The sequence below is a fragment of the Tachysurus fulvidraco genome, chromosome 12 (assembly GCF_022655615.1).
Source record: "Tachysurus fulvidraco isolate hzauxx_2018 chromosome 12, HZAU_PFXX_2.0, whole genome shotgun sequence".
NCBI classification, from domain to species: domain Eukaryota; kingdom Metazoa; phylum Chordata; class Actinopteri; order Siluriformes; family Bagridae; genus Tachysurus; species Tachysurus fulvidraco.
Window position 1 is genome coordinate 25,163,485 of NC_062529.1, and position 17,500 is coordinate 25,180,984.

Below are 17,500 nucleotides of genomic sequence, written 5' to 3' on the forward strand. Positions count from 1 at the left end.
ATTCAATCAGCTGTTCAGGCGGAATGTTCAAGACAAGCGTTAGACAAACGTCAGACGTGTGTGTTGTGGACGTCAGCGTATGAGCTATGAGTATCGTCAATCCCACAATGCACCACAAAACCCAAGGAGCTCATTATTCATGCTCACTGATACCCCTTTTCCACCAAAAAGACCCGGGTGCTGGTTCAGAGCTAAAACTGGTGCTGGTTCAGAGTCGGTTCCACTGGAGAACCTTCTAAGAACCGGTTTGCCTTTCCGTCGGTTAGAGAGCATCACAGAGCCGAGTGTGACGTCACTGTATATGTGTCACGTTACACAGCGACGTTAGCGCAGCAGCGACAAACACAAACACAATGACAACAATGGCGGATGTTACTTTACTGTTAATGCTCATGGCTTTGTGAACCTACATTAACACCCAAACGCGGTGAATCCGACGTGTACGTGCGGCTCCGTGTAATCTGTATAAACGGAGGTTGTGATGGAGAAAGTACTTAACGTTATTTTATCATTAACACAGAAAAAAGTTAGCCTTAGCATGTAGCTACCTGCTATCATGTGTGCTGATAATGTATCATATCGCGGTAAAGTAAAAGTGTATTAAACATTAGTGTACTTAAGGTACAGGAGTCGTTGCTTTTCATCGTGAGCTGCGATTTTACAGAGTGGCTGTTATCCATGTTTAGTGGGCGGGGCAAGTGAGCGCTAATTTAAACCGTATATGATTGATGAGAGGTGTAGTCTCTCGATGTAATCTTGTGATGGAGGTGCTGGGCTTCTTTTTCTCTTCCTGGAATTCAGGCGTTTTTGCCGCCACATGAAACTCACCACGCTGCTCAGATCTCAGAGTGTCGTGAACACGTCTCATGATGCGTTTGTTACACAAATCATTTCCTCCGGGATTTGATTTTAGACGTCTGATTTGTGGTCAGATACGTCGTGACGTGTACATGCTGTGACTAGCCGTGTACATGCTACAGCTAGTGATTTTAAAAAAGCATAGCTAGCTAAAGGCTGCTAGCAAATTAGCATTTGTTTAGCATCATGCAGAATTCCAGTGTTACAGACTGGATCGTTTTCTCGAAAAGTTCGATCAATGGGGTGATGAAAATATCTGTCCTTTTATTTGGAGAATTTATTTTAATGTGTGTGTGTGTGTGTGTGTGTGTGTGTGTAGGTGGGTGTTATATGAAGGGAAGAACTTTCAGGGCCGTCAGCTCTTACTGCAGCCCAGTGAAATCGGTGACTGGAGGAAGTTCAGCGGCTGGAAGCAGGTCGGATCTCTGCGTCCATTAATACAGGTGACAAAATGACCACAAAGGTGTAATAATGTCTTATAACCACTTCAGATAAAGAACACTGACAGTCTTTTTATTCTGTTGGTATTTTGATTTCGAATGTAGTTTTATTCTTTTGTGCTGTATTAATTGTGTGTGTGTGTGTGTGTGTGTGTGTGTGTGTGTGTGTGTGTGTGTGTGTGTGTGTGTGTGTGTGAGCAGAACCCAGTGTATTTCCGGCTGCGCAGTGCTGAGACCGGTTGTGTGATGTCTCTTTATGGGTCTCTGGATGACATCAAGCTGCTGAGAGTTCAGGTGCTGGAGGAGAACGGAGGAGACGAGCAGGTGTGGCTTTACCAACACGGCCAGCTGTGCTGCAAGGTACACACTCCACCTGTGTGTGTGTGTGTGTGTGTGTGTCTGTCTGTCTGTCTGTCTGTGTGTCTGTCTGTGTTTGTGTGCATTGCTGTCTGTTTGTGCACGTCGCTGTCTGTGTGCGTGCGTCGCTGTGTGACACTGTGTGTGGGTGTGTGTGTGTGTGTGTGTGTGTGTAAATACACACAATTTGTACTAACGTCAACAGCTCATCCAGATGTAAACAATAAAATCTTTTGCAGCAGAAGAGAATGAGGGAAAAAAAACAGGGATAATGTTGAGCGGTGTGAAGGAAGGATAACGGGGAAATCCTTATTTTTGTAACACTACCTTGGGTTTCAGTTTATTCTGCATTTTAGAATAATTAGAAAGCTCATCATCTAAACACATGCTAACATGAAGCCCATAAAATCACTGCAGACTCCTAATCGTATGAACAGAAGTGGGCTGAGGACCTCAGTGTTGGGTATAAAAACCCCAAACAAACCAGATATTAAAGATAGAATCTGTCGAGTTTGGAGACGGAGAACGTAATGAAGCGTCCGTACCCGAGCGTGGAGAGATACGGATCCTTGTCGTCTGTGTTAATGACGTCGTACTGATTCGTTTCCACGAGCCGATCCATTTGGTGTTAGGTGTCGTCCGGCGCCGGCCGCCTGTTGGTGGATGTTAAATGAGCCTCGTAGCAGAAGTTTTCTCTCGCTGATGAAGAGGACGTGATGTTTATCGTGGGAAAGTGTGAGATGTGTGAGAAGGTGGAATGTGTTCTGAGGAAATGTTGTTGTTGTCTTGTTTTACGTCTAGCATTCCGACCCGTCCCTCGTTCCTGCTTCGCTTTAAAACCGTCCGTCGTTATTACAGACGCATGAACACTTTACGGTCTGTAAACAGAGACAATGCTGATGATGACAGTCACTCAACACCGACTCGATTGTACTAACAAACACGGGGCATCTCTCTGTCTCTCTCTCTCTCTCTCTCCCTTTCTCTCTCTCTCTCTCTGTCTCTCTTTCTCTGTATCCCTTTCTCTCTCTCTCTCTCTCTCTCTCTGTCTTTCTCTCTCTCTCTCTCTCTCTCTCTCTCTGTCACACACACACACACACACACACACACACACACACACACAAGTGCTCTGGGTATTTATGTATATTAAACAAATCCCCAGCTTGTGTTATTGCTGAAAGCTGCTGTAAATGAGCTGTTGCTATAGAAACATTGGTGCTTTATCACAAACAAGCTTGTTATTTATTTGTAAATTTCTCCAGATCACCCAAATAAACTGTTAATTGAAGGCACCAGGAAAACGGTCAATTTCACTCTGTGTGTGTGTGTGTGTGTGTGTGTGTGTGTGTGTGTGTGTGTGTGTGTGTGTGTGTGTGTGTGTGTGTGTGTGTGTGTGTGTGTGTGTGTGTGTGTGTGTGTGTGTGTGTGTAGCTGTTGGAGGAGTGCTGTTTAGAGCCCTCAGCTGGGATGATGATGCCCGGGTGTCGCCTCAACGTTTCCCCTGAACGCGGGCAGGACAATCAGTTTTGGAACATCACAGCCGACGGCCTCATCCGCTCCAACATCAAACCTGACCTGGTGCTGGAGGTCAAAGGTCAGTGTGGGGCTCTGCTAATGATTTTGTACTGATTGTTTAGGATTAAAAGGGAAAGCAGTGTACAGAGACGAATGTTTCCCTTTCTCAAACACACACACAAACTCAGGAATGCCTAAGTACACAGGATAAGCATACACATGTAGCAGGGTGTGTGTGTGTGTGTGTGTGTGTGTGTGTGTGTGTGTGTGTGTGTGTGTGTGTGTGTGTGTGTGTGTGAATATGTTTGTGTGTCAGGCAGAAGACACACCCTTATGTTCAGGCAGTTTTGAGAAAGTGATGACGGGCTTCACGCCACACCCAAGACACTCAGTTATCAGAATGATGGTACGCTGACCTGTTAGGACGGCATTCTGTTGTGGACAGCCACACCTTATAGACACACACACACTTGCCCCAGTTCCCAAACTCGACTATGTTCAAGTCTGAACACATCAACGTCAACTTAGCTAATTAGCCACAATCATCATCACCACTTCAGTAGGACACAATGGCTGTATATTTAAGCACCAAAACTTTCCATCAGCTGAGTATCCATCAGTCCACTAGAGGTCAGTGTTACAGACACCAGACTTCAAAAGTATTGGATTTAAATATTAATCTGTGTAATAAATATTACTGAGGGTCCAGATCGAGTTACAGACCGTAGGGTCTCGTTCAAACCAAATAAAAACTTAGAAAGCAAAAATAGTTTTTAGTAAATAATTTTTTATGATGTATATTTATTCCTACATCTTCTCTACACTATGTTCACTAAAGCTCCAGCAATTAATCCACGACAGAAGAGTTACAGCGATCTGCTGCGTTGTTAATTATTATTAATGTTCGCAGTCTGGCTTGTTGCAAAGTTACTTTCTGCTGTTGCTGTGATTTTAGTCGTTACAGTGGAACAGAACCAGTTAAAAGAGCCTTTTATGAGCTGTAAAGAATGTGTTCAGTAGACTGTAATGTCATAGAATGACCACAGGGGGGCAGCAGAATTAACTCCCGTTATGGATGTGATGCAAGCAGTCGTATAAACTCGTATAAACATTTTCCTCTGTATTTAACTTCACGTCCCAAATTATTGACGAAATAGTATTTTCCTAGACTTGTAACTTTGTTTGTAATGTTTGTATTTATTTGGTATAAACATGTACAAGTTTTACAACAAAGCTGAGACATTTAACATGGACGTGTCTCCACCTTGTGGCCGATGTCGGTAGTGCAGTTACATTTACACGTGGTGCTAAAACATGGCGTCAGTGATTTAAATCTCCATGGCAAAGACAAGCAGCGTGTTAACAATTATCTCAAAGCAGCTTTACAGAACATAAACATAGAACAAAAGATTCATATAAAGAATAATAAAATACAATTATTATTAGATATATTTAAATGTGTTTGTGTTTATCCCCAATGTGCAAGTCTGATGTGACTCAGGTGACTGTGGGGAGGAAAAACTCCCTTAGATGGTAAAGGAAGAAACCTTGAGAGGAACCAGACTCATCTGGGTGACACTGGGGGTGTGATTATAAATATACAGTCTGATAAATGTTGTAGTGATGACGAGGTTGTTGTCCTCAAAGACCACATGGAGTAGGATCTCCTCTTTAGTATAGTGGAGTCTAACTGGAGCTGGTAGATCTCTAGATGTCTCAGGATTCTCATAGAGTCGCCCTCATCTCAGTACAATTTCTGGATGCCTCAGGATGGGTAGAAAGAGAGAAACAGGGGAGAGGAATTAACATAGCTGCTGTTCATAATACAGTTTTTTACGATTGTTTACACGCAATTTTGAAAACAGAGTTCGTTTTGTCAAAATATAATCACAATTATCCAAACACCACAATCAATTAGCAAAATTCCTAGATTGTTTGCAAAATGACACACTTCAGTCAAAACATATACACATATTTGTGAAAATGCTATTTGTTTTCATTTAACCAACACAGTCATCAATGATCATACACTATTGCAGCCAGTTTCACACTGCTGTGATAAATAAAAAACACATTTGTAAAAAAGATAATAAATAGATTTTTGACATTCTTACTGTATGTAAGAGATAATTTAGGTGACAAAAAATAGTGAGAAACTCACAACATTATTCATGATTTGTTTTGAGATATAAGGAGAATGTAGACAAATACTGTAGGCCTACTATAACCTTACCAAGCACTCCACAACACTTGATGCTGCAGACTGAATATTTCAAGTATTTATTTCAATACTTACAGTATTTCTTACCATAAATAGTTACAGTAATCAACCAACAATGATATCAATTACTGTAAACAAATAAAATCTATAGACAAATAAAAATTACTGCATGAATTACAGTACATACACTTTGACTCTGAAGAAAAGGAAAGTAAAAGTAAACAGAAATGAAAGAAAACTACTGTAAAAGCAACAAGAATACTGTAACTATCCGTCTCTCCGTCTGGCTGGATCAGGCCATAAGATTTCATCCACATCACAGGCTAAGTCTTCATTGGCAAGGCACCGTTGGAAGAATCGCCTTGTGTGACGAATCCACCCCTGCACTGAAGCTGCTTCAATAAGATCACATGTCTGTACCATGGCCTGAATGAGGGGCAAACGGTCATAAGGCCGCAGGTCATATACCTTCCACCGCCACGCTGAATAAATTCTTCTATAGGATTCAGGAAGGGGGAGTATGGGGGAAGGTATAAAACTTCAAAATCAGGGTGATCACGGAACCAGTTCTGGACCTGAGCAGCCCGATGAAATGAGACATTGTCCTAAACGACAATGTACCGCATCTGGTCCACTCGGTGTAATGCCCCATTTTGTGTGATAGCAGCGCAAAGGGTGATTTGCCCTGTGCCCAATTACATTTCACCCTCTTCTTCTTGTTTTTGCAAGGTTAAATCCAGCCTCATCCACATATATAAATTCGTGTTGAATTTCAGCAGCATCCATTTGCAAGACTCTCTGAAACACATTAAAGAAAATAGGATGCTATTCAATATCTATAGCACAGTATTTTTTTTGTGACAGAACATTATGAGCAGTGCATGATACCACACCATAGTCAGATGAACAATGCATACCTCCACATACTCATCGCGCAGATGTTTCACTCCCTCTGAATTTCTGTCAAATGGTACCCGATACAGTTGCTTCATGTATATTTGATTTTTCTTTAGGATTCGACCTAATGTTGACAGAGAGACTCGTTGGATGTTATTGAAAATATTGTCATCATTGATGATATTGGCTTGGATTTCTCGTAGCCTGATACAATTATTGGCCAAAACCATGTTCACAATGGCGGCCTCTTGTGCACGACTAAAAATTGGGCCCCTTCCACCTTGGTGGTCTCGACCCTCAATCCTATGTAAAAAAAAAAAAAAAGATAAATATATTTATATATGCAGCCTACTGTCAAATGTCACAGTAAACAATATTGATTATACAAGCTTCAGTTTCAATGTATACTGTGTGGTTAGCTTACCTGTTTTCTCGATGAAATGTCCGAATTACTGACGCAACAGTATTTCTGCTGAGATTTGGTTGAACTCTTTGTCCAGTTTCCATCAGTGTCAGTCCATAGTTGATAACATGGACAATAAGTGTTGCACGGATTTCTCGAGTCACATTTGGTCCTCGTCTTCTTTGTTCAGGTTCTATCACCTCTTCAAGTCCTTCTCTACCTCTTCCTCTACCTAGGTATCTTTCTCTACCTCCTTCTCCTCTTCCTCTACCTTCTTCTCCTCTACCTATGCCTCTTCCTCTACCTTCTTCTCCTCTACCTAAGCCTCTTCCTCTACCTCCACCTCTACCGCCTTCATCTCCTCTTTGAGCTCCCCCTCTCATTCTCACTCTTCTTCTTCTTCTAAGTCCTTCCATTTTTGTTGAAGACAGGTGAACTCACCTTCTGCCTTTTATAGCACACCTGAGTGCTGCGTTTTCAAGTTAGCACATGTGTGCTTCCACCCCTGGTAGATGTGTTTATCCAATTCGTTCATTAGTGTGGTAACTGGCAATCCGGTGCTTTGTAATTACAAGGAAGTAACCTCACAATCCTTATCTGTGTCTAAGGTGTGAAAATGTGTGTAGAGTTTTACAAATCACTGTGTGTAATGTTTTGCAAAAAGGGTGAAGCAGACATTGTGTGTAATGTTGTGCAAATCTGTGGAGGTGTTTTGCTCATTGGAGTAAAATTTTGCTAATTGTGTGGAAATTTTAATTTTAGTGTGTAAACAATTGTAAAAAACTGTATTAGCAAGCACTAGATGATAATGTGCATTTTGTCAGATGTAATAGAGCGCGATATTATGGGATGTATTATGTGTACGCCTGACTAAAGAGATGAGTTTTTAATCTACATTTAAACTGGGAAAGTGTGTCTGAGCCACGAACACTATCATGAAGACTATTCCAAAGTTTGGGAGCTAAATAAGAAAACGCTCTACCACCTTTAGTAGACTTAGATATTCTGGGAACTACCAGAAGCCCTGAGTTTTGTGATCTCAGAGAGCGTGAAGGATTGTAACGTGTTAGAAGACTAGTTAGATACATGGGAGCTAAACCATTAAGAGCCTTGTACGTAAGTAGCAGCAGTTTGTAATCAGTTCTAAACTTAATGTAGCCAGTGTAGAGATGATAACATTGGGGTTAAAGGTCATACTTTCTTGTCCTAGTGAGAACTCTGGCAGCTGCATTTTGTACTAACTGTAACCTATTTATTAAAGATGCAGGACAACCACCTAGTAATGCATTACAATAGTCCAGTCTAGAGGTCATGAAGGCATGAACTAGCTTCTCAGCATCCGATACAGACAGGATGTTTCTCAGCTTGGTGATATTTCTAAGGTGGAAATAAGTGATACTTCTTTCAAGACCGTTTTATTTCCTTCTCCGCTATGCTGATGCTCGGTGCTCTTGTGATCAATCTGCGTTTACATTTAAATCATGTGCCAGTGAGCTAAATTGTTAGCAGTATAAGCATTAACTGTTTGCATGCTCCTGTTTTCCAGGTGGACAGCAGTATGACAAAACCCAGGTGATCCTGAACTCCTTCGACGAGCAGAAACCCAACCAGAGGTGGACGGTGGAGCTCCTGTAACATCGGGAAAGGGCTGCGCAGTAACCAACACTCTCACTGTGGGCCCTGTGGTGCAGCTCCACCACTGAGCCCAATGAGCCTCGTGGTGCAGCTCCACGTCTGTAAGGACGGTCCTGAGTGTCAGGACGTGACCCAGAAAAATTATTTTTTGACGCGTCATGCTGCAGGATGACCACAGGTGGCACTCAAACACCACCCGCTCTGAGCATCATGGACTCCGTGAGTGTGTTAAAGTTAAAACGAGGTGTTGATCCGAAACTGTAAACCACTCACCTTTAAAGTGCCTTGTGCTTCATTCCTCTGCTCTTCTTGCACTTTCTCACTGTCACGTCTCATCGTTGTACATTTTCTTCTGAAAGCTGTAAAAAATTCTTGTTTTTTTTTTTTTTAAGAATAAAAAGTTGTATTCACGTCTCAATTAATCCAGCGGCAAACAATTTGATTTAAAACTTTATTCTCTCTCTCACACACACCACACAACCTCTCACACACACACCGAGCCTGAGGTGTGAAATTAGAACATAATTTTTTTTTTTGAAGACTGTTTTCCAAAGGTGGCAGGAAACCACACACACGCGCGAGCGCACACACACACACGCGCACACACAGAGGACACTTGACACTTAAGAGTGAGAGGAAAAGTGTCTTTCTAAAACTAAACAGGTTTAATCACTGCAACTAATTTCCTCTGGAGAGAAACATCCAGATCATTTCAGCATCATTATTCCTGCGCTTCTCTGTGAGCTTTTGTCATGTTGTAGAACTTTTTGCTACACCATACAAATTCATCCAAACAGCTGCTTGTTATTGCAAATGATTTATTTTAAACGGCTTTGGCACGTGGACGCGTTCACGTGATGAAGAGGAATTCTGGGAAATTTCTAGGACGGATTTTTCAACAGATGAAGAATGAAGGAAAATTCTTAAGATTCTACACAAAAGTGATGAACATTGAGATGCTTAAAGAAACAGTATTACTAGGGTGTCAGGCCACGCCCACTGGTGACGAGGAGTGTGTGTGTGTGTGTGTCTGGTGTTGGCTGAAAGTCATTCGTTAACCTGCTTCATGTAAATGTGTTCCGAGTGTGAGATCAGATCGGTCTGATCCGTGCACACAGACTCCACGTTAGTGCCGAGCTGCTGGATCGTTTGTGTCCGTCGGCTCAAGTTTAATCCTGACTGCTGGTCTCTGTTTCCATGGAGACGGATCCATCCACAGTGAGCCATCCTCATTTGCTTGTCGGTTCTTCTGGCCGCTCCTCGGCGATGGTTACTACGGTTTTGCCGCGGGCGTGGCCCTGTTCCACTTTCTGCATGGCCTGAGGGACCTGAGAGAAGGGAAAGGTCTTCTCCACCACTGGACGTATCTATGGGGAGGGAGAGGGAGGAGGTGAAGGAAGAAATAGGACAGGAGAGACATATTGAGAGACAGATAGAGGACATTCAGACACATTCAGTAGTAGCTTCCTGAAATCGGTGCTATAATGAGAGGTGAGGATGAGCTCATGGTGTCATCAGTGTGCACCATCACCATGGCGATAGCACACGTCATGGCACTTATGGAGCGGAAATTATTTGCCACGTGAACACACACACACACAGGAGACCGCATTCTCTTTCTCTTCCTTTATTTCTATTTTTACAATGGAGTGTTGATTGTTTCTGAGTAACAGAAGCTTATAGCTACCAGTTTAGCATCGTTATAGTGCACGTCTACATCTACACTCGCTTCAGAACGCATCATCAGTGAATATACAAATCAAACTCCGCCTTCATGCCGTAGGCCACGCCCCATTCTCGAGTCTGACGCTGTTGTGGCAGGACACCAAAGACATTCTGACATTATGGTAGATGAAGAACCGTGTGTGTGTGTGTGTGTGCGCGCGCATTGTGAAACCTGAACCACTTCCTGTTTTAGTCCCAACCCCGACATCCTGCTAATTACTAATTAAACTAGTTGTTAACTAGTACTGAGTAACCCTGAGGTCACTTGTACCTTTCCCGTGTCCACGATGTCGCTCACGTCGTCCAGCACAGAGCCGCTCGGAGAGAAGAAGCCCCAGCGATAGTGTACACCGTTAGTCAGGTGCTGAGAGACGGACGGGGAAAGAGGAGAAGAGGAACAAAGTTCATTCGTATGAGCCATCATTCTTACATTAATACGTGTGTGTGTGTGTTTTCTCAGTGTTGTGTGTGTGTGTGTGTGTGTGTAGAAACATGTTCTGAGAAAACAGAACACAAGAGACTCATCATCACAGAAAAAAACAACCACAAACACTCATTCAGTCTATTATTCTCTCAGTGTGTGTGTGTGTGGTGTGTGTGTGTGGTGTGTGGTGTGTGTGGTTGCGCGTTTCTGTTTGTCTTATTCTCACACTGTCTGTATGTCTCTATGGGGGAGGAGGAATCCTGCCTGTCTGTCTGACTCGCTCTCTCTGCCTCTCTCTTGCACTTTGTGTGTGTCTCTCTCTCTGTGTCTCTCTGTCTGTCTCTCTCTCTCTCTGTGTCTCTCTGTGTCTCTCTCTCTCTGTCTGTCTCTCTCTCTCTCTTATTTAGTGACATCACTATTACTGATTTGTAACCCTGTGTGTAAGTGCCAGATCACCCAAGCGACCCTGTCTACCTTTACTGCCTTGGTTGCTATGGTGACAGCAGTCTGCATCATGCCGTCGCAGAGGCCAAGCTGGTCAGTGTTGCGCAGGAACGGCGTTACCAAGGTGACGTACTTGGCGCCGGACCAGGGCTTGAGCAGCGTTAGTGCCCATTTCTCCGTCTCTCCACCGACGTTATCCAGAACAAGATCAAACCTGATGGAGGAAGACAGAGGAGATCTTAGTGTGTGTGTTTGTGTATATGTGCGTGTGTATGTGTGTGTGAGAGAGTATGTGTGTGTGTGAGAGAGTGTCTGTGTGTGTGTGAGAGAGTCTGTGTGTGTGTGTGAGTTTGTGTGAGAGAGTCTGTGTGTGTGTGTGTGAGAATCTGTGTGTGTGTGTCTGCGTGTGTGTGTGTGTAAGAGAGAGAGAATCTGTGTGTGTGTGTGTGAGAGTCTGTGTGTGTGAGTGTGTGTGAGTCTGTGTGTGTGAGTCTGTGTGTGTGTGTGAGAGAGAATCAGTGTGTGTGTGAAAGTCTGTGTGTGTGCGCGCGCGTGTGCATGTGTGTGAGTCTGTGTGTGTGTGTATGTGTGCATGTGTGTGAGTCTGTGTGTGTGTGTGTGCGAGTCTGTGTGTGTGTGTGTGCATGTGTGCGAGTCTGTGTGTGTGTATGTGTGCATGTGTGAGAGTCTGTGTGTGTGAGAGTCTCTGTGTGTGTGCGAGTCTGTGTGTGTGTGCATGTATGCGAGTCTGTGTGTGTGTGAGAGAGTCTGTGTGTGTGAGTGTGAGTGAGAGAGTCTGTGTGTGTGTCTGTATGAGTGTCAAAGAAATTCATCGATCCATTTCTAAACATTTTTATGTAGTAATGGAAGAATGTTGTCTATTTTGGTGAGTGATGAGAAGTGGGCGTGGCCAAACAAAACCATGAGGTTGAGACTAATCTAAAAAAGGTCAATAATAGAATATTAAACATACTTCTATACTTCCATTTTGTTTCCCCTTTTAGCATCATTTTTATTTCCTCTTAACATTTCTGCTGTGGCTCTAAAGCTCGTCTCACAGGCCGACGAGACAAAGTGCAGAACGAATAGAATCTCTTTCTTCTTCTTCTTTTTATTATTAATATATTATAATTAATTTAACATCTCAATATTTGGTAAGTGTCCGGTTCTCAAACCCAACACAGACTCACCAGAGAGCATCTTCTGTCTCAATGATACAACATTCAGTGTTACAAACTAAACACGGAATTACGTCATTAATGTAAAATTCTGCATATATAAAAATATAAATTTAATATCGTTTGATATTTAAGATTTAAGAAAATAAATATAATGTCCTGTAACGTGTTAGACATTTACTCAGATTTACTATTAATTTGAATATGATTTTATTTTAGAAGCAGATCTGCAAGCTCTAATAAAACCATCTAAATGTCTGGAAATAAAACTTAACGCAGGAACAAACGGTCATGTGGACGTGGGCGTGGCTCGGTGTTTTATACGTGATGAACAAATGGTCATGTGGGCGTGGCTCGGTGTTTTATACACGATGAATAAACGGTCATGTGGGCGTGGCTCGGTGTTTTATACACGATGAATAAACGGTCATGTGGGCGTGGCTCGGTGTTTTATACACGATGAATAAACGGTCATGTGGGCGTGGCTCGGTGTTTTATACACGCTGAATAAACGGTCATGTGGGCGTGGCTCGGTGTTTTATACATGCTGAATAAACGGTCATGTGGGCGTGGCTCGGTGTTTTATACATGCTGAATAAACGGTCATGTGGACTTAATAAATAAATGAACGCTGAATAAATAATTTATTAAATCATCTAAAATGATTTGGGAAACAAGATGGCGCCGCTGTGTTTGGCCTGCCACTTGCTCCTCTGTTTTTTCATGTTTGATTTTGCTACTGTCTCATCGTTAATTGTGTATGATCGCACCTTGCTGATGGAACTGCTTTGTACAACGAATCACCTCTTAAATACCCAGTCCTTTAAACCACCACCGCCACTGTTGACATTTATTCCTCCTTTCCTGAGACGCCCTGTCTGTTTGCTACCAGGCAGGAGGCGCCGCAGAAGACGCGGTCGGAGAGGCGGGTTACATGTCAGGCTGAGGACACACCTGGATCCTTCGTCTCCGAGAGGTCAAGATCAACCAGGATGTGACAATGCTAGAAGATCGCGGGAATGCTATCGATGGCTTCGGCTGGTTGGCTCCAACACTGGCGTTCCGTTTCCGCGTCTCCGTCGAGCTGAAACATCCACTCGGGGTTGTGCCAAAGGAAATCTCCATCCAATTCCTCGTGTGACATCGTCGCCTGTCAACTTGTCCACGTTCCGCATGGCACTTTGTAACACCAGATCGCTCAATAACAAAACATTTATCCTCAATGATGTCATTTCCTCCCACAATCTGGATCTGTTTTTCCTCACAGAAACTTGGCTTCCCCCAGGTGACGTCAGTGCCTTTTCGGAAATCCTCCCCTTTGGTTACCTTTACCTAAACACGCCGCGGCAAACGGGTAGGGGCGGGGGGATAGCCACCTTACATAGACAGTCCCTGAAGTGCCGCCAGTTGTCCACTAGAGGGTATTCCAGTTTTGAATCACAAGTATTTGTGCTTACACTACCCTGTCCGATCTTATGTGCAGTAATCTACCGGCCGCCCAAATTAAATAAATATTTTTTAATTGAGTTCTCAGAGTTTCTAACAGAGTTTCTAGCAAAGTTTGACAACATTCTAATCTGTGGTGACTTTAACATTCATGTTTGCTGCCCCTCTGATAAACCTGCTAATGAATTTAAGGCACTTTTAGACTCATTAGATCTGGCTCAGTCCATTTCCTGTCCCACCCATAGGTTAGGTCACACCCTTGACCTTATTATCTCTCGTGGGGTGATTGTGTCAACCTGTGAGGTCATGGATTTTCCCATCTCTGACCATTCTCTCATACGGTTTGACATTTGTGCTGTTCCACCTGCACCAACGTCTACTGCCCCCCATCGCCGTCGCATTATTACCTCATCTACAGTCGATGACTTTGCTGCTGCTTTCTCTGTTTCTGATCTCGCCTCTACTGCTGAATTGGCATCGTCTCTTTGCCCGGAACGTTTCCTCGCCTCCTTCCATAGCACCTGCTCCCGGATTATGGACTCTGTTGCGCCCTACAAGGTTAAATCGACCAATGGTACATTGGACCCCTGGCTCAATGATACAACTCGGGCCCTCAGGCGCCGGTGTAGACAGGCTGAGCGAAAATGGAAGAAGGATAGGTTGCAGGTGTCTCTGGAGATGTTCAGAGACAGTCTTGCCACCTATCAGAGTGCACTGAAGGAAGCTAAAGGACAGTACCTTTCTGCTCTCATCAATAACAATAGCCACCGCCCTGGAATTTTATTCAGCACTATCAATTCTGTTATAAATCCGGTGTCTGTCGCACTGAATGACGTATCTGTAAACATATGCAACGCATTCAAGCAACATTTTTTGGACAAGGTTTTGTTTGTTAGGCAAACCATTACACAAGTCCCCACTGTTGCCATGTCCACTCGTGCGGCGCAATGTGTGCTAGAGAACTTTGATGCAGTTACTCTGGCGGACCTGAAAAAAGCTATCCACGAGTTGAAGCCTACCACCTGCCCCCTAGACGCTGTTCCTGCCAGGATTTTGAAGGAGACGGTCGACATCATAGGTCCCATCCTTGTCCCCTTCATAAACAGCTGTTTTAGGGTGGGTACTGTTCCCGCTGCTCTCAAACACGCTATTGTGAGACCACTGCTCAAGAAACCCAACCTTGATCCCTCCATATTCTCCAACTTCCGTCCTATATCTAACCTGTCATTTCTGTCTAAGTTGATGGAGAAGCTTGTTTCCGCACAGCTGCAGTCTCACCTACAACTGCACGGCATTGGTGATACTTTTCAGTCCGGTTTCAGGTCAAGACATAGCACTGAATCAGCGCTATTGAGGGTCCATAATGACATTCTTAGAGCCCTGGATGGGAAAAGCTCTGTGGTTTTGGTATTACTGGACCTAACCGCTGCATTTGACACCGTGGATCATGCCATCCTCATCTCTCGTCTTCAACATGTTGTTGGTCTGCAGGGTGCAGTGCTAAATTGGTTCTCATCATACCTCACTAACAGAACCTTTTCAGTAATGCTTAATGACTATTCTTCCTCGGTTGCTCCTCTATCATCTGGTGTGCCTCAAGGCTCTATTCTTGGTCCTACTCTGTTCTCACTCTACATGCTGCCACTTGGTCAACTCATCTCCAATCACAATGTTCAATTTCATTTCTATGCTGACGACCTCCAGATCTATCTTCCTGTGATTTTGAGTAATCTTTCTGCATTGGACCCTCTCCATAATTGCCTTCAGGATATCAAACAGTGGCTTTCCCAGAACTTCCTTCATCTGAATGAAGAAAAAGACTGAGTACATCCTGTTTAGCCCAGATTCCTCCAGCAGTTCTCTTAGTTTTGGTTCTCTAACACCTCAGTTTGCTCCTACCGTGCGTAACCTGGGTGTTATTTTTGACAAGGGAATGCATTTCGATAAGCAAATCAGTGCAGTAGTGAAGGCGAGCTTTTACCAGTTAAGACTACTCAGCAAGGTAAAATCATTCTTGTCTCAAGCTGACCTTGAAAAAGCTATACATGCCTTCATCAGCTCAAGGATTGACTACTGTAATGCTCTCTACACTGGACTTAATCAATCACTTCTCAATCGGCTTCAAATAGTACAAAATGCGGCAGCACGTCTTCTCTCCAACACCTCCAAACACTCACACATCACCCCTGTCCTCCACTCGCTTCACTGGCTTCCGGTGCGGTTTAGGGTGGAGTATAAGGTCCTTCTCTGTGTGTTCAAGGCCATCAATGGTCTGGCCCCAGCCTATCTCACAGAATTAATAAAGGTCTACCAACCAGCCAGATCTCTCCGCTCCTCTGGACATACCTCTCTGGTCATTCCCAAATACAATTATGAGAAGTTTGGAGGCCGGTCATTTGCCATCAAGGGACCAAAGCTGTGGAACGCACTTCCAGCACATTTACGATCCATCACTGTGCTGAGTGTTTTTAAATCGCAGTTGAAGACATATTTATTCATACAAGCTTTTAACGCATAGACCCGGTTTCAACTGCTATTTTATGGTTCATTGTGTTCTTATTGATTCTATTTATTTTGTTTTTATTGTTGTTTTACTGGAAAGCACCTTGTGCTCCTTTTGGCAGTTGTAAGGTGCTCTATAAATAAAATTTGATTGATTGATTGATTGATCTATGAAATATTCATGAATTCTTTATTAAACATGTTTAAATACTTATGAATGTTTTGTGTGTTTATTTATTGTGTTTTTCTCTAAAACTCACTTGTCCACATCACACAGTTTCCTCTCCACCGGCCCGCTGCTGTAATCCACCACATCATCTGCTCCTAAACTCCTCACTAACTGCTCGGCATTCTGGGAACATGTCACTGTCACGTGAGCGCCCCACGCCTTCAGCAGCTGGAAACACACACGCACAGCCACACGCACAGCCACACGCACAGCCACACGCACAGCCACACGCACAGCCACACGCACAGCCACACGCACAGCCACACGCACAGCCACGCGCACAGCCACGCGCACGCACAGCCACGCGCACGCACAGACACACGCACGCACAGACACACGCACGCACAGACACACACACGCACAGACACACACACGCACAGACACACACACGTACAGACGGTTTAACAGTGAGGAAATAAAAAGGTTAGAAATAAAGAAGAAATGCAAAAGAATTACATTCTTTAAATAAAAATAAATAAACAAACAGTTTAAAAAGAAACATTTTTAATTTAAACTATAATTTAGTTTTGTAATGAGTGACAAAAGAAGTAAATACACTAATAATAAAACACAAGTCAGGTAAATAAAGAAAGAAAATATAAAGCAAACAAAAAACACAAAATTATAAATATTAAAGCAGACAGAAATAAAGTAAATAAACAGAAAATAATCTAAATGTGTTTGTTACCTGAATGGCAAATGTTCCGACTCCACCTGAACCTCCGAGGATCAGAACTCTGAAATCAAAACACTTTCATTTAATATTTTATTATTAACTCAAAACACACACACACAGTCTCACACACACAGTCGCTCACACACACAGTCTCACACGTCTCACACACACACACACAGTCTCACTCACACACACACAGTCTCTCACACACACACAGTCTCACACACACACACACACACAGTCTCACACACACACACACAGTCTCACACACACACACACACACACACAGTCTCTCACACACACACACACAGTCTCACACACACACACACACAGTCTCACACACACACACACAGTCTCACACACAGTCTCACACACACACACACAGTCTCACACACAGTCTCACACACACACACACAGTCTCACACACACACACACAGTCTCACACACACACACACAGTCTCACACACACACACACAGTCTCACACACACACACACAGTCTCACACACACACACACAGTCTCACACACACACACACAGTCTCACACACACA

General features: G+C 43.4%; 3 protein-coding genes across 4 annotated transcripts in view; 1 reads left to right on the forward strand and 2 right to left on the reverse strand.

The window, feature by feature from the left end:
- The window catches only part of crybg1a (crystallin beta-gamma domain containing 1a), an 84,315-nt gene extending 75,567 nt beyond the window's left edge, over window positions 1-8,748 (forward strand). For both annotated transcript variants that reach the window (XM_047821651.1, XM_047821652.1), the window contains 4 exons: window positions 1,178-1,301; window positions 1,500-1,658; window positions 3,087-3,249; window positions 8,238-8,748. In XM_047821651.1, coding sequence (XP_047677607.1) covers window positions 1,178-1,301; window positions 1,500-1,658; window positions 3,087-3,249; window positions 8,238-8,326 — 535 coding nt within the window. In that variant the 3' untranslated portion in view covers window positions 8,327-8,748. The remainder of the gene's footprint in view (window positions 1-1,177; window positions 1,302-1,499; window positions 1,659-3,086; window positions 3,250-8,237) is intronic.
- LOC113641431 lies at window positions 5,435-7,655 on the reverse strand. Its single transcript, XM_047821653.1, has 3 exons — window positions 6,713-7,655; window positions 6,309-6,591; window positions 5,435-6,189 (listed from the first exon to the last, which is right to left on the reverse strand). Exons 1-3 carry the CDS (start codon window positions 7,105-7,107, stop codon window positions 6,094-6,096), a joined length of 774 nt encoding a protein of 257 aa, XP_047677609.1. The 5' UTR covers window positions 7,108-7,655; the 3' UTR covers window positions 5,435-6,093.
- A 379-nt stretch (window positions 8,749-9,127) lies between the features above and the next one.
- Window positions 9,128-17,500, reverse strand: part of rtn4ip1 (reticulon 4 interacting protein 1) — a 17,327-nt gene continuing 8,954 nt past the window's right edge. Inside the window, exons 5-9 of the mRNA XM_027144098.2 lie at window positions 16,963-17,011; window positions 16,306-16,442; window positions 10,950-11,133; window positions 10,323-10,415; window positions 9,128-9,693 (exon numbers count right to left, since the gene is read on the reverse strand). Coding sequence (XP_026999899.1) covers window positions 9,556-9,693; window positions 10,323-10,415; window positions 10,950-11,133; window positions 16,306-16,442; window positions 16,963-17,011 — 601 coding nt within the window. The 3' untranslated portion in view covers window positions 9,128-9,555. The remainder of the gene's footprint in view (window positions 9,694-10,322; window positions 10,416-10,949; window positions 11,134-16,305; window positions 16,443-16,962; window positions 17,012-17,500) is intronic.

Coding starts and splice junctions, on each gene's coding strand:
- LOC113641431 (XM_047821653.1), bottom strand. CDS start 7,107: ATGGAAGGACTTAGAAGAAGAAGAAGAGTGAGAATGAGAGGGGGAGCT. Junction 6,592..6,712: donor ACATTTCATCGAGAAAACAG/GTAAGCTAACCA, acceptor TTTTTTACATAG/GATTGAGGGTCGAGACCACC. Junction 6,190..6,308: donor TGCGCGATGAGTATGTGGAG/GTATGCATTGTT, acceptor AATGTGTTTCAG/AGAGTCTTGCAAATGGATGC.